Below are 20,051 nucleotides of genomic sequence, written 5' to 3'. Positions count from 1 at the left end.
CCATATTTCCAGTGGTTAGCTCAGAGTTACGAAACCGCTTTATTATGAAGCTGGCTGTGGCGCGTTCTTTCTGACGTCGCTTCTTGTGTGAGGCGCTGTCTTTCTGGCGTCACTTCCTCTCCGAACTCAGTTTGTAAACGACCAATGAGTCCATACAAAGCTAAGAGCCAGAGATTCAAGAAATACACGACGCACTTACCCGTGTAAAAAAATTATCCAAGGAGGGGAACCTTAAACGATAGTTTTGTGTGGCTGAAACGGGGCTTAGGCTAAATAATTATTCGTTTAAGGGGTTATCCGGCTTAGTGTAGACATAGCCTAAGTCGTTTCCCGTCTGAGGGAATGAACTACTGACAGCTTTAGCTTCAGAAGAGCAGATTGTGGTCCACCTTTGGCTTGAAAACAAAGTCATTTGCAAGTTGGTTGGTGGACGGTGCTTATTATTCTTTGTTTTGTAAATCATTTATTTGCATTAAGGTTACAGTGACAAAAAGGTGAAGGCACCAAAAACAGCGATTTTTGACTCCCTTGGTGAGTGTCTATGTCACGCATTCTGAAAGTGACCTGATTTAAGACCACCGGTTTCCTGACACTGTCATCATCTGCACTGCACTTGAGGAAATGCATGCATGCAGTCTGAACTCGACTGTGGTACAGGAGATTAGCGTACCACTGGACGTTTGAACGTTTTCTGGCTGCAATGTTAAAGAAGTGGTAAAGGCTTCTTCAGGAAGTTTCTGAGATGTTCCTGACGTTGTTTTATAAGGTAATACTTTTTTTCTTCTTATTTTCTTTCAAAATCAGATAAGGCACTTTGTCAGATGAAAAACATTGAATTCTGTTCTTCTTTCAAAGTCGATGTCTTTGGTTCCTTCTTTGTCTTTGTGGAACTTGCCTGCTGTCGTACGGAAAAAATTACTTCCTTGCCCCAGTTTTTCTTTGCTGTGTAGCATCCAGGAAGTGGTTAGTCTGACAAATGACACTAGATGGGTGTCTGTTATGGCTCACAAGATTGCTGGAAACTTTTAGAAATCATGTTTTTGATGTTGTTTAGGTGGAATGTAAACATTGGACTTTTATAAAGAGAACCTGCACTTTTAAAAAAAAAATATTTTGCCTATCATTCACAATCTTTTTGTAAGACAAGAACACCTACAGTCACGATCAAAAGTTTACATACACTTGTAAAGAACATAATGTCATGGCTGTCTTGAGTTTCCAATCATTTCTACAACTCTAATTTTTTTGTGATAGAGTGATTGGAGCACATACTTGTTGGTCACAAAAAACATTCATGAAGTTTGGTTCTTTTATGAATTTATTATGGGTCTACTGAAAATGTGAGCAAATGTGCTGGGTCAAAAGTAGGGTTGGGTATCGAGTATCGATTGGAACCGGGACTAACTTTCCGATTCTCCCGGTATCGTTCAAAAGTTGAAATTTCGATTCCTATTTTCGATACACAGTCCGCCGACCGGAAAAAAAAAAAAAAGTCAGCCGAACCGGAAGAAGAAGCCGCTGAGCACCAACGAAGAAGCGCCCACCGCCGGAAGTGTTAGCATAGCCGAGCGAGTCAGTCAAGCTCAAGCATGGATAGTGGGCGTCGGCGGTTGAAAGTGTGGCTTTACTTTACAAAAAAAAAAAAGAAATAACCGCGAAATAACAGAGCTCCATGTCCATCAAGAAACGAGTGGAGAGAGAGCTGCAGATGTACCAGGACGTTCCACCGATACTTATGTCTGACGACCCTGCTGCATGGTGGTGGTCCGGTGGAACCAACAAAAGTCTTATCCTTTGCTGTCAGATCGCGCTTTCTCCTATTTATGCGTTCAAGCTTCTTCCACACCCAGGGAACATGTATTTTCCACAGCAGGAGACACTATCTGTCCAGAACGCTCACGCATCCTGCCTGAGAAGGCGGATATGGTCATTTTCCTAAACAAGAACTGTCTCTGATTTTATACTGTACCTGCTGCTAATCTGGACTGGGTTTTGCAAGTTGTTTCTTATTGTTTATTTGCTTTTCTGCACCAGGTTAGCCCATCAGCGGGAGCACGGTAACATTTTTAAGTACCTGCAGCATCATACACTTGTGTGTGTAAATGTGTTTTCATGAGGTTTTCAAAAATAAAGCTCTCTTGAGGAAAGTGTACCCCTGGGAAAATGTATTCATAATTTATAATATTTATATTCAAGTTCATAGATTTTATATTTATATTCTAGTTGAAAACAGCCCTGTGAGGAATTTATAGTCAAGTTCATAAAAAGTTAATAGAATTAAAATTGATGGAGAATGTCAGACTATTTCATTCAGAAAGACTGTAGGTTAGCTAGCTCATTTAAAATATCCTAAACTTTTTTTTGACCCTGCTTCTTAAAAGAATCGGAATCGAGGATCGTCAGGAATCGGAATCGAAACAAAGAACCGGAATCGGAATTGGAATCGTTCGAATTCAAACGATACACAACCCTAGTCAAAAGTATACATACAGCAATGTTAATATTTGCTTACATGTCCCTTGGCAAGTTTCACTGCAATAAGGCACTTTTGGTAGCCATCCACAAGCTTCTGCTTGAATTTTGTCCAGTCCTCTTGACAAAATTGGTGCAGTCAGCTAAATGTGTTGGTTTTCTGACATGGACTTGTTTCTTCAGCATTGTCCACACGTTTGGGAAGGCCATTCTAAAACCTTCATTCTAGCCTGATTTAGCCATTCCTTTACCACTTTTGACGTGTGTTTGGGGTCATTGTCCTTTTGGAACACCCAACTGCGCCCAAGACCCAACCTCCGGGCTGATGATTTTAGGTTGTCCTGAAGAATTTGGAGGTAATCCTCCTTTTTCACTGTCCCATTTACTCTCTGTAAAGCACCAGTTCCATTGGGAGCAAAACAGCATAATACTACTACCACCCTGCTTGACGGTAGGATGGTGTTCCTGGAATTAAAGGCCTCACCTTTTTTCTTCCAAACATATTGCTGGGTATTGTGGCCAAACAGCTCAATTTTTGTTTCATCTGAGATCACATGGACAAAGATAAGACCTTCTGGAGGAAAGTTCTGTGGTCAGATGAAACAAAAATTTAGCTGTTTGGCCACAATACCCAGCAATATGTTTGGGGGAGAAAAAGTGAGGCCTTTAATCCCAGGAACACCAAACCTACCGTCAAGCATGGTGGTGGTAGTATTATGCTCTGTGCCTGTTTTGCTGCCAATGGAACTGGTGGTTTACAGAGAGTAAATGGGACAATGAAAAAGGAGGATTACCTCTAAATGCTTAAGGACAAATATTAACATTGCTGTATGTATACTTTAGGACCAGCAGATTTGGTCACATTTTCAGTAGACCCATAATAAATTCATAAAAGAACCAAACTTCATGAATGTTTATTGTGACCAACAAGTATGTGCTCCAATCACTCTATCACAAAAAAATAAGAGTTGTAGAAATTATTGGAAACTCATGACAGCCATGACATTATGTTCTTTACAAGTGTATGTAAACTTTTGACCACGACTGTATGTTTTTCTTTTTTTTTTAATGCATTCTAACTCGTAAAAATAAATGTTTGCAAAAGTCAGTTAACAATGCAATGGACATACATGCTAAAATCTTCATAAAACATAGTGTATTTTTTTAACCTGCAGTACATCTGTTAGACTCTAAATGGAAGCGCTAAAAATGACAACATGGCTGACGGGGTGGATACGCAGTCGAAGGGATCGCTAAATAAGGGCTTCAGCATGTAAATAAGACCGCCGCCTGAAGAGACAGAAAGGGGCTTGAAGGTGGTCTGTAACAGGGGTGTCACTAGGTTTGAAGAAGTGGGGCTTAGGCCCCAGGAGGTTCGTTGACATTGAACATTTTTGCTCTTGCAAGATCTTTTCGCTCACAACTTTTTGGCACTGTGTTAGAATGACAAAACAAACAGAGAATACATGTAAATGTTTGAAAGTGGAAGTGTAAGAAAGCTTCAGTCATCTTTAGTAGGCATGAGATGGCCCCAACACATAAGGACAGTGTTGTTGCATTGTAAAGCTAGCAGGCAACTTGCAAACAGGAAATGATAGCAGTGTATACAAACTTGTACAGCACTACACAGTTGACCTGAAAACAGAGGAAGTTCTGGTGGAAATAAACGTTATTGCCTGGAAAACATGGGCTGGATGTCCACCCAATGATACACTATATTGCCAAACGTAGTTGGCCACCTGCCTTTACTCACTTGAAGTGCCATCCCATGGAATTGTCCAACATGTTTTGGTCTTCTGGAGCAATCAAAGTTCCTTTCACTGGAACAAAGGGGCCATGCCCAACTCCTGAAAAACAACCCCACACCATAATTCCTCCTCCACCAAATTTCACACTGGGCATAATGCAGTCCGAAATGTAGCGTTCTCCTGGCAACCTCCAAACCCAGACTGGTCCATCAAATTGCCAAATGGAAAAGTGTGATTCATCAGTCCAGAGAAGGCGTCTCCACTGCTCTAGAGTCCAGTGGCGACGTGCTTTACACCACTGCATCCCACGCTTTGCATTGGACTTGGTGATGTATGGCTTAGATGCATTCTTGGCCATGGAAACCCATTCCATGAAGCTCTCTGCGTACTGTACGTGGGCTAATTGGAAGGTCACATGAAGTTTGGAGCTCTGTAGCAACTGACTGTGCAGAAAGTCTTTGCACTCTGCGCTTTAGCATCTACTGACCCCTCTCTGTCAGTTTACACGGCCTACCACGTCGGGACTGAGTTGCTGTTGTTCCCAAACTCTTCCATTTTCTTATAACAAAGCCGACAGTTGACTTTGGAATATTTAGGAGCGAGGAAATTTCACGACTGGATTTGTTGCACAGGTGGCATCCTATGACAGTTCCACGCTGGAAATCACTAAGAACGGCCCGTTCTTTCACAAATGTTTGTAGAAACAGTCTCCATGCCTAAGTGCTTGATTTTATACACCTGTGGCCGGGCCAAGTGATTAGGACACCTGATTCTCATCATTTGGATGGGTGGCCAAATACTTTTGGCAATATAGTGTATATTGTCTGTGCACAACCTCTTTGGTTCACAATTGTTGCACTTGCAAGATTTGTTTTGCTTACAACTTATTGTTACAGTATTAGAATTACACAGCAAATACTGAAGACATAGAAATGGTTGGAAAATTGTTAGTTTCCTGTTATTATTTTAATGGTAATTTAAGGCATTTAGACCACAGGTGTCACATTCAAGGCCCACAGGCCACACTTGGCCAGTAGGGATGGGTGATATGGACTATGACAATAACCTGCCATTTATGGTGAAAACGATAAAAGTGAAGATAAAAAACACCCACAGAACTCCACCTTTTTGACTATTAATCTGTCAGTGCCTTCACTCATCAGAGCCCCCAAAACACGACTCTAAAATAACGCTAAGGAAAAATAAACTACACTAATTAAGTTTAAGTAGCACACCTATACTGCAGAGCTGTAGTAGTGGGATTTGCTTATCATATGGTATGGACGTTTTTTTCCGGTCAGCAATATTATAGACATTATTATTATGAGTTGTATATTACAAATGAATAATACAAGTGAATAATGATGAGTGTCATCATTATTCACCGAAATAGACGGATACAAAATAAATTAGTTGACAAAGTAGCAGAAACAAGCACAAATACTGTTTTAGGAACTCACGTCAATCAATGTTCCACCGCTGATCGCTAACACGCTCTTCAGAGCAGACGTGGAGGCAAATGTCCGCAAAACTGTGGGAGACATCTTCTCTCATAATCTTCTCCACGGTTCACAAAATGTTGACTTTTATTGCACAGAATCCTTGAAATTGCCACAAATACGCAAATTCAAGCGTGTCTACTTCCGGGTTTACTTCTGTAAACACTGCAGGATGTGCGACGTCATGAAACCAAGTCTGTTTTCGGATCCATTTGCATTCCTATTTGAGTCTGTACACATTTTTTTGTAATGTGAACGACGACATAAAAGATAACATTTGACAAAAACTAATCTGAATTGAACATCCTACCCTGCAGTGTTGTGAACGCACTAAACGTTGCCACGGTCTGGCTCCACCTTGCTGAGGTGACAGTGTAAACCTGGACTGGATTGGATAATAAGCGTTGACAAAGGGTTTTCAAATGATTTTGTGATCATAGTGAATAATATACAGGTTATATTATTATTTATTTCAACTCATATTCCTGCATTTTTATAAGGATTTTTTCTGCATTTTTTGGGGGGAAAAAAATCACACCAAATTATTTAGGGGGGCTTAAGAATATTTTAGGGGGACTTCAGCCCCCTTAAAATGGTCTGTAAAACAATCTATGCAACATTTTGTCCAAAGCACCACTATTGCATGTTAATTAGACCAGTGTTTCTTAACCATGAGGCTTGGGGCCGTTGTTGGTCCCCCTGGGGGGCCTCCCAAAATTATTTGTTTGGTCCGTATGGGCTGCAACACTGCTCAGTTGCAATACACTTTTCCACCACTTAGATTTAGACTTAGACTTTATTTTATAGTCATTGAAATTTGAACTTTACAGTACAGATAAAAAACGAAATTTCGTGGCATTAGCTCGTTGTGGTGCAGGATAAAAGAGCAATAAGGTGCAGATATAAATAAATAGATGACTGTACAGATAAATATATTGCACTTTTGCACATGCATCCATGTTTATGGATGTATGTTATATTGTCGTTATATTCCAGCAAGGTAATCTGTTTTGGGGGGAATTGAGGGAATTATTACGATGCGTTCAAGAGTCTTACGGCCTGAGGGAAGAAGCTGTTACAGAACCTGGAGGTTCTGCTACAGAGGTTGCAGAACCTCTTTCTAGAGTCCAGCGGTGAAAACAGTCATTGGTAGGGGTGGGAGGAGTCTGCAAATTGTCTGAGTCCTGGTCAGGGAGCGGCTTTTTGCGATTTCCTGGATAGGAGGAAGAGGAGTCCTGATTATATTTTCCGCCGTCCTCACCACTCTCTGCAGATACTTCCAGTCTGAGGCACTGCAGGCTCCAGTCCAGAAGGCTCTCTATAGTGCCTCTGTAGAATGTGGTGAGAACGGGGGGAGGGAGCTGTGCTCTTTTCATCCGACGCATAAAGTGCACGCGCTGCTGAGCTCTTTTTACAAGAGCTCCGGAGTGTAGGGACCAGGTCATATTGTCAGTTATCTGCACCCCCAGGAACTTGGTACTGCTTACGATCTCCACTGCTCCACTCCACTGCTGTGCCGTTGTAGCAGTAATGACAATGTCAAACAAACGGAAGAATGTTGACAAAATAAGAAAAAAATATCCTATTTATTATTTTTTTATTCTGCAATTAGTTTAATGTTTTGCATTTCTTAATACACCCAAAATTATGACTTTGAAACCAAGAAACGTATGGAACCGCAATTATGGCTTGCCTTTACATCCCTGATGAGGAAAGTGAATCCTTCATTTTTGTCCCGCTCTCTCAGAAATGCTGATGAAATGAGGAAGAATAGAGGAAGAGGGCACTGGCGAAGGTGCGACCCTCGTTAGACGCACACCACTATCAAGCAAGTTCCCCCGCCATGGCCAACCACTCGGAGCTGATCCAGGAGCTGCAGCAGCTGGACAAGGTGCCCAGTCTGGAGAGGCTGCGGGCGGCACAGAAGCGGCGCAGCCAGCAGCTGAAGAGATGGGCCGTCTACGAGAAGGAGATGCAGAGCAAGAAGCGCAAGGCGGACAAGAAGGGACGAAATGCCAACGGTTTCCAGCGTGACCAGTCCAAGAGGCGAGTGTCATTTGCCGCCAGCGTGGCGCTTCTGGAAGCCACGACTCGGAATGACCCAGAAGAAGGTAAACCTAGTCACTTATTATATTCTCTTAAGACTAGAGCCTGGTTTTTGAGGGAAGATTGGGAAGGTTGTATTTTTGCCTCATTCTTGTGAGAATCTTGCGTGTGACTGAAGCATTAAGGCGTGGGACTATCCAGGTCTAGGTAGCATAATACTGTATCATCTTTTTCTTTCGGATTTATCAGGTCTTAACACAGACCTGGGCATTCTGCGGCCCGCGGGCCGCATCCGGCCCTTTGTGCGTCCCTGTCCGGCCCGCGTGAGGCCAATTATAAATTACAAAATAAATTTTAAAAAGTATCCATGTCGAGTGTGCAATACAACGGTGCTGCTTTTGTTTTGAAAATCGTTATTTGTATTACTTCCGTGTGGACGTATGCGTGATTGTGAGTGAATGTGAACAACTGCAATTACAAAATAAAGTTGAAAAAACATCTATGTCCTGCGCGCAATACAACTGTGCTGCTTTTATTTTGAAAAGTATTATTTATGGGCGTGTGTCCGTGTGTAACCTGCGAGTGAAGGTGCACATGCAGCGACAAGTGATGCACGGTTTACACCCGAGACGCCAAAAAGAGAAAAGTTGATGAAGAATGGCGTGTTTTCAACAACACATGAACTGCAAAGCAACGTCCCCTCTAAGGTGCGTGCCTGCGCAATTGCGCACTGCTCAAGCGTCCGCTGCGCGCAGCAAGTATATATGCCGCGCACCAAATCAAATCCCATCTGAATTCTAAACAAAATAAACATATTTATTCTATGTAATTTTGCAATGCAACTTTGAGTGACAGTGACAACAAACGGCCCTAATGGTGTTCGTCAACACCGTTCAATTGAACACCGTTCAATTATTGTAACGTCTATCGAGATGCTTCGAGGACAGGAATTATATCGATCACTTTATTGAACAAAACTGTTTATATTCGGACATAACCACACCAAAAACATGAGTAAAACCATTCTATCTCGAAAAACTAGTCATTTTCTGCCGTACAAACCAGGCCAAAACCAACTTGTCATCTGTCACCAACACGCATAGCACTAAACCACTGGTGCGTTTAAGGCCACACAAAAAGTCGGACAACTCAAACACCACACAAAGTTACACTATGACTCCTCAGTCATACGTGTGCTTATTTTACTGTCATTTATTATTAATGTTAATTTATATATATTAGTCATGGAATGCTGTTACACACACTATGTTGAAGTATTACTATTATTATTATTATTATTATTATTTATCTTACGGTATATATCAAAAATAATATTGAGCAAAATTTAATTGAAATATTGTCGATGTGGCCCTCCAGCAGTGCTCGGGTAGCTCATGCGGCCCCCGGTAAAAATTAATTGCCCACCCCTGTCTTAACAGGTCAGGAGTGCATACTACACACTTTCAGTGAGAGATGAGGAACACACTCATCCACTGTAGATGAGAGTAGGGAATTTCATCCATCTATCCATCGATTTTCTACCGCTTGTCCCTTTTGGGGTCGCGGCGGGTGCTGGAGCCTGTCCTAGCTGCATTCGGGCGGAAGGCGGGGTACACCCCGGACAAGTCGCCACCTCATCACAGATAGACGGACAACATTCACACTCACATTCACACACTAGGGACCATTGAGTGTTGCCAATCAACCTATCCCCAGGTGCATGTCTTTGGAGGTGGGAGGAAGCTGGAGACAATATTTAATCAAAACAAAGGCCCGTTGACAAACGCGTAGGGGGTTGTTACCAAGGAGAGTCAATAAGATGTCAGTCAATCATCTATCATTGTTTACTTAATCACAAGTGTCTCAAAGGGCTGCACAAGCCACAACGACACCCTCGGCTCAGATCCCACATCAGGGCAAGAAAAAACTCAACCCAATGGGCACAATGCAAAACCTTGGAGGGGACCGCAGATGTGGGGCCGGTGCAATGGATGCCGAGTGGATCTAGTTAATAGTGTGAGAGTCCAGTCCATAGTGGATCTAACGTAATAATGTGAGAGTCCAGTCCATAGTGGATCTAACATAATAGTGTGAGAGTCCAGTCCATAGTGGATCTAACGTAATAATGTGAGAGTCCAGTCCATAGTGGATCTAACATAATAGTGTGAGAGTCCAGTCCATAGTGGATCTAACGTAATAATGTGAGAGTCCAGTCCATAGTGGATCTAACGTAATAATGTGAGAGTCCAGTCCACAGTGTATCTAGTTAATAGTGTGAGAGTCCAGTCCATAGTGTATCTAGTTAATAGTGTGAGAGTCCAGTCCATAGTGTATCTAGTTAATAGTGTGAGAGTCCAGTCCATAGTGTATCTAGTTGATAGTGTGAGAGTCCAGTCCATAGTGGATCTAACGTAATAGTGTGAGAGTCCAGTCCATAGTGGATCTAACATAATAGTGTGAGACTCCAGTCCATAGTGGATCTAACGTAATAGTGTGAGAGTCCAGTTCATAGTGGATCTAACGTAATAGTGTGAGAGTCCAGTCCATAGTGGATCTAACATAATAGTGTGAGAGTCCAGTCCATAGTGGATCTAACATAATAATGTGAGAGTCCAGTCCATAGTGGATCTAACATAATAGTGTGAGAGTCCAGTCCATAGTGGATCTAACATAATAATGTGAGAGTCCAGTCCCTAGTGGAGCCAGCAGGGGATCATCTTGCATGTAGACACGTCGCGGCGCAGAGACGTCACCACCACGGGTCCTGACTTTGAACAGCTAGCGCGTCATCCTGATCCGGCTGATCCGCGGTCACCTGATTACCTCTCCACGCAGTAGACGGGGGCAGAGCAGAAAAGAGAGAGAGCAAATCAACTGGTCTAACAGGGGGTCTATTTAAAGGCTAGAGTATACAAATGAGTTTTAAGATGGGACTTAAATGCTTCTACTGAGGTAGCATCTCTAACTGTTACCGGTAGGGCATTCCAGAGTACTGGAGCCCCAATAGAAAACGCTCTAAAGCCCGCAGACTTTTTGGGGGGGCTCTGGGAATCACTAATAAGCCGGAGTTCTTAGAACGCAGATTTCTGGCCGGGACATATGGTACAATACAATCAGCAAGATAGGATGGAGCCAGACCGTGTAGTATTTTATACGTAAGTAGTAAAACCTAGAAGTCGCATCTTAAGTGCAGAGGAAGACTGTGCAGGTGAGCCAGTACAGGCGTAATATGATCAAATGTACTTTACAAAAAAGGTGAAATAACTGAAAACATGTTTTATATTCTAGTTTCTTCAAAACTGCCACCCTTTGCTCTGATTACTGCTTTGCACACTCTTGGCATTCTCTCCATGAGCTTCAAGAGGTAGTCACCTGAATTTCACTTCACAGGTGTGCTTGAAGAACAGGTTATAATGAAGGCATGCATCATAACGCCATTTTACGAGACCCATACTGTACATACCTGCTCTGCCAGAGACTGAGCATAACAACATTTAAAAAGTGCCTGAAATTGTTTCATCGCCTTTGACCTGTGCAGCAAAAAATGACTAACTAAATCATCCCTGACCATAAGATCATGCCACTTTTTGTGCGGGTAGTCCAAATGCTGTAATTATGCTTTCAAATCAACTTAAAACATGCCCTATTTTTTATACTTTATATCAGACCTGGTAAAAGTAAGACCCGGGGGCAGTTAATCTTTGCAATCTGGCCCGCCGGACATTCCCAAATAGTTTTTTTAGATCTTTGTAGCTGCCATTATGTTTTTTAATGACCGTAAGTCTTCAACTTTACAAAGTATTTCAAGGGTTGGAATCTGCATGATATACTAGTTACTATTGTCATCTAATTAGTTAAGGTAATCTAATTAGTTACTATGGTCATTGAATTAGTTACTATGGTCATCTAATTAGTTACTATTGTAATCTAAGTCACAGCAGCTCAGACGAGGCACCAAGCAGTGTGGGTGGGGAGCGTTTCCACAGAGTGTTTCCAGAGCGGCGGAAGGAGATTTTTACAACAAAGTTCTAAAGCTTAGTGATATATCAGATATATCAGATCGTAGGTGAGGTTTATTTGTTACCCTTCGTGTTCATATTTCACTGTTTGTTGCATTGTTGTTGTGTTTCGCTTGATTGTAAAACATGTGGATGGAGAGGGGGTGTGACGTTCATATGTTGTCAATATTCAGTGTTTTATCCTACATAGTTAATAATGTAAATCACACATTCTTTATTTTCATGTACATTCTGGGTGTCTCATTCAGTAAAAAAATTTAAAAATTCCATTCTGTTTAAGGCGGTCTGTCATAGCGTTTTTAGCTTTCAATCAGACATTATTGTGAGGTTTTGTATTAGTGATCATAAAAATAGATACACTGGCCCCCAGACACATTTTATTCTCTAAACTTGGCCCCCGAGTGAAAACAATTGCCCAGGCCTGCTCTAGCGTATATTGTATTCTACATAAAAATTCACTGCTATACAGTAGAAATAACACTCAACTGATCCTGCCCACTTGAGTTGCCACTTGATGAGTTTAATTTGTTCTGCTAGGCCAATATTTTATCACCGGGGGGAATAATGGAGTTGTCACAGCCAGCAGAAACTCTGCCAGTCTTTTAATTAAAATTTCTCACGGATGGCACGTCATCCTGTTCGGAAGATAACTGATTTTGCTTCGGCACAAACACCAAACTTTTCGCAGCAACTCAAAGGAGATAAGCGTCAACTTATCTCTTTGATATAAGGTATCATATAAATGGACTTCAACTCGAAGTTCAAATAAACTCTTTGACCAAGTTGCCCACACAGCAAATCTGCAGGTTTTGCTTAAGCAAGCTGTCTTTAAAGTCTCCTGTAAATGCAAATGTATGCACATGAATAAACTCACTGTATTGATACCTCATTGCTCTCAGGTAGTTAAAGGGGAACTGCACTTTTTTAAAGTTTTGCCTATCATTCATGTAAGACCAGAACACATATTTTTCTCTGTTTTTATGCATTCTAATGTGTAACATATGGCAAGTACGAGGTGGCTAACAATGCACCTAATTGGAGTACTCTATTGCACCCGTAAAGCCCTTTAAAAAAACATCCAAAAACCGCCCACAGTACTCAATTAACATGTTGTGACCTGAATTGACTCGTGACCAAGTATTCATTATATTGTTATTTTAAGCAGAAAAACTATTTTTAGAGGCGCTGCATCGCCTCTGAGTGGGTGAAAGTTATAAATCATGCCTCTCACCTGGTTTTGCATAGAGGATGTTTTACGGACCGTTTTTGCATCACGCAGTGCAACTAGTTAGCATGGAGCAGCTAACATAGACAAAATGATCACAAAACCAAATGCCACCGCACCGAATTTTAGTCTAAGCCTTTGGAACAAAATAAGCCTATCAACATCGAGGAGCCAGTTTGCCGAATGTGCGCGAATACATCAACATAACACAACATTTGAAACACAACCCCACTGCAAAAAGTCAGTGTTCAAAAACAAGAAAACAAAATACAAAAATTAGGGGTATTTTATTTGAACTAAGCAAATTATCTGCCAATAGAACAAGGAAATTCGGCTTGTCAAGAATCTCCAAAACAAGTAAAATTAGCTAACTTCAATGAACCCACCCAAAAATACCTTAAAATAAGTATATTCTCACTAATAACAACTGCACTTTTCTTGGTAGAAAAAAAAGAGACCTTTTTGCTCAATATGTTGAAGAATATTCTTAAATCAAGTAAATGCTAGTGCCATTATCTTGACATAATGATATGCACTCGGCATCATGATTTTTTTTTTCATACTTGAAATAAGAAATTATTACTTTGAAAAAGCAGTTTTATACTTGTGAGTGTTGATGACACAGCTTTGCAACAGTTTATATTCTAGTTTCAAGCATGTTTTACTCAATATAGGTCATCAAATCTCAGCAACAAGCTGTAATATCTTACTGAGATCATTTAGGACCAAAACCCTTAAAACAAGTAAAACACTCTAACATAAAATCTGCTTAGTGAGAAGAATTATCTTATCAGACAGAAAATAAGCAAATATCCCCCTTATTTGAGATATTTAATCTTACTTAGATTTCAGTGTTTGCAGTGCACTTGACAGTCCACACTCACTTTGCGTTTGGCGAACAAGGTCAGTGCAAACATAACAGCACAAAATAGTGTGCGCTCACAGGAAGTGTGGTTAAATACAAAAGCCAAAAGCAGTGAAGTTGTCACGTTGTGTAAATGGTAAATAAAAACAGAATAACATGATTTGCAAATCCTTTTCAACTTATATTCAATTGAATAAACTGTAAAGACAAGATATTTAATGTTCACACTGAGAAACTTCATTTTTTTTGGCAAATAATCATGAACTTAGAATTTAATGGCAGCAACACATTGCAAAAAAGTTGCCACAGGGGCATTTTTACCACTGTGTTACATGGCCTTTCCTTTTAACAACACTCAGTAAACGTTTGGGAACTGAGGAGCCACATTTTTGAAGTGGAATTATTTCCCATTCTTGCTTGATGTACAGCTTAAGTTGGTCAACAGTCCGGGGGTCTCTGTAGTGGTATTTTAGGCTTCATATTGCGCCACACATTTTCAATGGGAGACAGGTCTGGACTACAGGCAGGCCAGTCTAGTACCCGCACTCTTTTACTATGAAGCCACGCTGTTGTAACACGTGGTTTGGCATTGTCTTGCTGAAATAAGCAGGGGTGTCCATGATAACGTTGCATGGATGGCAACATCTGTTGCTCCAAAACCTGTATGTACCTTTCAGCATTAATGGCGCCTTCACAGATGTGTAAAATCCCCATGCCTTGGGCACTAATACACCCCAATAGGGATTGACACAAACCTGCCCTCCAACCACCGGAACCAGAAAAGTTAGTGCGATAGAGAAGACGACCAAATCAAAGAAACAAACCATTAAAAACTTGTCCTACCAGCGAGTCAGTCCCGGCCGCTGCCGGTTTCCATGGCATGCACCCACAAATGTCCAAATGATGGACATGTATCCATGAAAATATGTATAATCTGCTGATGCTGTGTTTATCATGTTTAAGACACCTACACAAACCTGCTAAATAATAAATGATTTTATAGTACTGCATTCATTGATTGTTCATTTTTTTTGTCTTTGATGGAAATGGTCTTCAATGTATTTTAGGATGATACAGTTTTCATGACTTTTTTGTTTCCTTTGGTATTGTTACTGAACATTGGTTCAAAGTCCGTTGATGGTTAGGTGTTCTGCAGCGTGGGCAAAAAGACTTCCAAACTTTCCTCAATGGGTTTTCAACTACCGTATTTTTCGGAGTATAAGTCGCTCCGGAGTAAAAGTCGCACCGGCCGAAAATGCATAATAAAGAAGGAAAAAAACATATATAAGTCGCACTGGAGTATAAGTCACATTTTTTGGGGAAATGTATTTGATAAAACCCAACACCAAGAGTAGACATTTGAAAGGCAATTTAAAATAAATAAAGAATAGTGAACAACAGGCTGAATAAGTGTACGTTATATGACGCATAAATAACCAACTGGGAACGTGCCTGGTATGTTAACTTTTATGGTAAGAGTCATTCAAATAACTATAACATATAGAACATGCTATACGTTTACCAAACAATCTGTCACTCCTAATCTCTAAATCCCATGAAATCTTATACGTCTAGTCTCTTACGTGAATGAGCTAAATAATATTATTTGATATTTTACGGTAATGTGTTAATAATTTCACACATAAGTCGCTCCTGAGTATAAGTCGCACCCCCGGCCAAACTATGAAAAAAACTGTGACTTATAGTCCAAAAAATACGGTAATTAGATGACCATAGTAACTAATTACATCACCATAGTAACTCATTAGATGACCATAGTAACTAATTAGATGACCAAAGTAACTAATTATATTACCATAGTAACTCATTAGATTACCATAGTAACTCATTAGATGACCATAGTAACTAATTAGATTACCATAGTACTAGTATACCATACAAAAGCACAGATTCCAACCGTTGAAATACTTTATATAGTTCAAGACTTACAGTCCGTAGAAAACATCACTGCACATCATAATGGCAGCTACAGTTTCCATCTTAAAGATCTAAAATAATTATTTGGGAATGTCCGGCAGGCCAGCATGTGGCCCCCGGGTCTTAATTTGCCCAGGTCTGGTTTAGTGTGTCCGTCTCATGAATATACAGAATATAGTGTATGCTGATGATCAGAACGCCCACAGGAGAAAATGCAAGTGTCATCATTCAGCACACACTGTGTGATATATATCAAGACGGATCATTGTTTTGCAGGCGTTATTATTATTATTTTTTAAAGTACGTCTGCAAATTGACTGATTGTAGACTAAACTTGGAAAGGATGTAAGCACTAAGCCTGAGGCTGTTACCATCCTGAACCTCTGCCCTCAAACACCAATGAAGGTTTTAAAATGTCTTCTCATATAAAACCACTGGCCTGCAGTCACATACTTGTCACTTTTGGCCCCGTTTAAGGTTATCCAGGGTAAATCCAACCTAACCTGATCCGTGTCCACACACAACAATGCCACCGTTTAAGACCCCCTTCCCCTCCGTCCGCCGGCGCAACGCGACTTAGTACGCACGCGCGGAAAATGCGCACATTATAGTCACCTCCAGTGTTGCTTTGTGTGCAAGTTCTTCAATTTAACTTATCTGAACAATATCCAGTGTTGTGGTATTTCAAATAACTGGAATCCAGTGTGCTGTGGGGCCCTATTGTAGTGAATCACACCTGAGACATCATAAATTAATACAATTTTATTAGACACGTAAACAATGTAATAAAGAACATTTTACATCAATCAAACTAGGGATCTAGATATCTGGTCAGGACACTCCGCACTCTTTTGCCTTCACCTTCATTTTCCATTCCTTTTTGGTGACTTTATATACTCTGGACATAGACGTTGAGTCCGCGACATACATGGCGGACAATAACTGATACAGTCTGCTTTGCCATTCCAAAAGCATTCACCGTTTTCCGTAGTCTTCCCTCGACGACCAGGTAATACAAAACACACGCTACCTTTTTTATCACATCCACAGGAGCCCGCATTCTCGTTGTCTCTCCTTCGACAAATGGACAAAGTTTTTCGCTAAGTAGAATCACAGCTGACCTTCACATTGGAAAGTTCTCTTGCCGTCTGAGAAGTGTTGTATCCCAAATAGCTGCAATCGCTTTCTCTTAAGGTATTCATGTGTGATTTCCACAAGTATCTGTACATGTAGAAGAAGGAGAAACACGGGCATGTATGGATGACTCGCCTCCATATTTCCAGTGGTTAGCTCCGAGTTACGGAACCGCTTTATTATGAAGCTGGCTGTGGCGTGTTCTTTCTGACGTCACTTCCTGCGTGGGGCGCTGTCTTTCTGGCGTCACTTCCTCTCCAAACTCAGATTGTAAACGACCAATGAGTCCATACAAATAGAATATAATAGAATGCCTTTTATTGTCACTATACACAGGTACAATGCGATTAAAAGCAACTCCAGTATCAGTGTGACAGTCTATAAATATACAAAACATAGGAAGGAAAGAAAACAAATAGTGCAAAATGAGGTAAGGTGCACAGTCCAGTCTTGAGAACGAATGTTCTGAATGCATTGTTTAAATATTATACTATATACATATATACGGAAGCATTCAGACTGTGGGTGAAAAGTAAAAATTGCACACAGAGAGGTGCTAAACTATAAAATCAGTGCCTATGAGAGTTCACCGTGGTTATGGCTTTCGGGAAAAAAATGTTCTTGAGCCTGTTTGTCTTAGACCTGATGACCCTGGAGCGCCTTCCTGACGGCAGCAGGTCAAACAGGTCAAAGCCAGGGTGAGAGCTGTCCTTGATAATGTTGGTAGCTCTGCTGAGGCAGCGGGAGGTGTAAATGTCTGTCAGTGAGGAGAGAGGGCAGCCGATGATCCGCTGTAATGCCTTTACCACTCTCTGAAGCCTCTCCTCGTCTGCAACGGTGCAGCTGCCGTACCATACTGTGATGCAGTATGTCAGCAGGCTCTCAATGGATGAGCGGTAGAAGGTCAGCAGCAGGTTGGAGTCCAGGTTGTACTTCCTGAGGACTCTCAGTAAGTTAAGAGCCGGAGATTCAAGAAATACACGGCGCCCTTACCCGTGTAAAAAACGCTGGTTTAGTGTGGCTGAAACGGGGCTTAGGCTAAATAATTATTCGTTTAAGGGGTTAAACAACTTAGTGTAGACAAGGCCTAAACTTGGAAAGGATGTAAGCACTAAGCCTGAGGCTGTCACCATCCTGAACCTCTGCCCTCCAACACCAATGATGGCTTCAAAATGTCTTCTCATATAAAACCACTGGCCTGCAGTCACATACTTGTCAAGACTCAGGCTGACTTTAAATAATGTAACACATTGTGGACATCAGAATTTGAATGCTGTGTTACAATAATGGGATTTACTGCTTTGTGTGCACCAAGACGAGATGCAAATGAGTTCCACATCACCACTGACAATTACAAGATGTTGGAGAAGCCTCAACCTACAATTCATAGTCCCTTTTTAGACTTTAGTTAACCGCATTCCTTTTTCCTCCTACCATGTGATTAGCGCAAAGAGCACACAGGAGGAGTGCGTCAAGTACGTTTCAGGCTGCAAGTGTAGATTCTGTTCCTTCTGGAACTTATTTGTGTGCAAATGAGCTCTCACGGGAGCTTCAGTCTTACTGGAGTGAAGCACAGCACATGGCAGCACCACAATACCACTCAAGCAGCACCAATTAAAAGAATGTGAACACTTTGACATCTGTTGATGTTTTGTACCCTGGGACATGATGAACAATTGGTATTAGGGCTGTCAAAGTTAACAACACATGAACTATCATTTCCTTCAGCGGCACCATTTTTTTTTTTGAGGCGACTAACGTGCACAGGTCATGTCTAACCTTCGGTCTATTCCGTAGCGTGGGGAAAATGTTGCTTCCTTCAGGTAAGAGAATGGACAAAGAATGATAGAAAGGCCAAGTCCAAAGCCATGCACTGCAAAAAGTCAGTGTTCAAAAACAAGGAAAAAAAATACTAAAAATAGGGGTATTTTACTTGAACTAAGCAAAATTATCTGCCAATAGAACAAGAAAATGTGGCTTGTCAAGACTTTCCAAAACAAGTAAAATTAGCTAACCTCAATGAACCCAAAAATACCTTAAAATAAGTATATTCTCACTAATAACAACTGCACTTTTCTTGATAGAAAAAAAAGAGACCCTTTTGCTCAATATGTTGAAAAATATTCTTAAATTAAGTATTAAGTAATAAAAAATTTAAAAAAAATAAGAATAATTAATTAACTAATTAATTAGAAAAATTAAATTAATTAAGTATATATTCATTAAATTAAGTCCATGCTAGTGCCATTATCTTGACATAATGATATGCCCTCGGCATTACATTTCTTGAAATCAGCAAACTTATACTAAAAACGAGTTTATTGTTCTTAATGGAAAGGCAACAAGGCAACCGCTTGTTACTCTCGGGGTCTCCTAGCCGCTCAGGCAAATCACATGGTCTAAAAATGTATTTTTTCATCGACAACATGACATCATCGCGCCAAGTGCGTGCGCTTTCAGTCAATTAGTGCGCATATACACAGCCCGGCCCCCGGCCAAAAGTGTTTTAGTTGTAATTTTGAAGAATTCATCTGAATGTGCATGAACTATTTCTGTTCAAAATTGTTAGAAATGTCACATGTTAAATGTTTGAATATTAACTGTCCGTTTACTGTACTGTGCCAACTGTACTACTATATGAGTACGTATTTTCTATTGTTTCATTGAAAATAAAACAGCAAAGTCCATTTGGCTGTCATCTGTTTTAATTATGAGACACGTTTGTGTCAAATTCATGATTTTTTTTTTTCATGCTTGAAATAAAAAATGATTACTTTAAAAAAGTAGTTTTATACTTGTGAGTGTTGATGACACAGCTTTGCAACAGTTGATATTCTAGTTTCAAGCATGTTTTACTCAATATAGGTCATCAAATCTCAGCAACAAGCTGTAATATCTTACTTACTGAGATCATTTAGGACCAAAACACTTAAAACAAGTAAAACACTCTAACGTAAAATCTGCTTAGTGAGAAGAATTATCTTATCAGACAGAAAATAAGCAAATGTCACCCTTATTTGAGATATTTAATCGAACTTAGATGTCAGTTTTTGCAGTGTGGCAAGACCATGTTCATCTTTGATCGCCATCAGAAATGTCTGCTGG

General features: G+C 40.6%; 1 protein-coding gene across 3 annotated transcripts in view; it reads left to right on the top strand.

The window, feature by feature from the left end:
* ppp1r16b (protein phosphatase 1, regulatory subunit 16B) overlaps positions 1-20,051 on the top strand; it is a 209,306-nt gene that overhangs the window by 84,385 nt on the left and 104,870 nt on the right. For 2 of the 3 annotated variants that reach the window (XM_062038229.1, XM_062038230.1), the window contains exon 2: positions 7,467-7,830. In XM_062038229.1, the coding sequence (XP_061894213.1) occupies positions 7,563-7,830 (268 nt within the window). In that variant the 5' untranslated portion in view covers positions 7,467-7,562. Of the gene's footprint in view, positions 1-644; positions 767-7,466; positions 7,831-20,051 lie in introns of those variants that run through there. The other variant, XM_062038228.1, reaches the window with a different exon arrangement.

The sequence above is a fragment of the Entelurus aequoreus genome, linkage group LG26 (assembly GCF_033978785.1).
Source record: "Entelurus aequoreus isolate RoL-2023_Sb linkage group LG26, RoL_Eaeq_v1.1, whole genome shotgun sequence".
Classification (NCBI taxonomy): domain Eukaryota; kingdom Metazoa; phylum Chordata; class Actinopteri; order Syngnathiformes; family Syngnathidae; genus Entelurus; species Entelurus aequoreus.
Note: the sequence above shows the minus strand (reverse complement) of the source record. Positions and strands in the feature narration are given on the sequence as shown.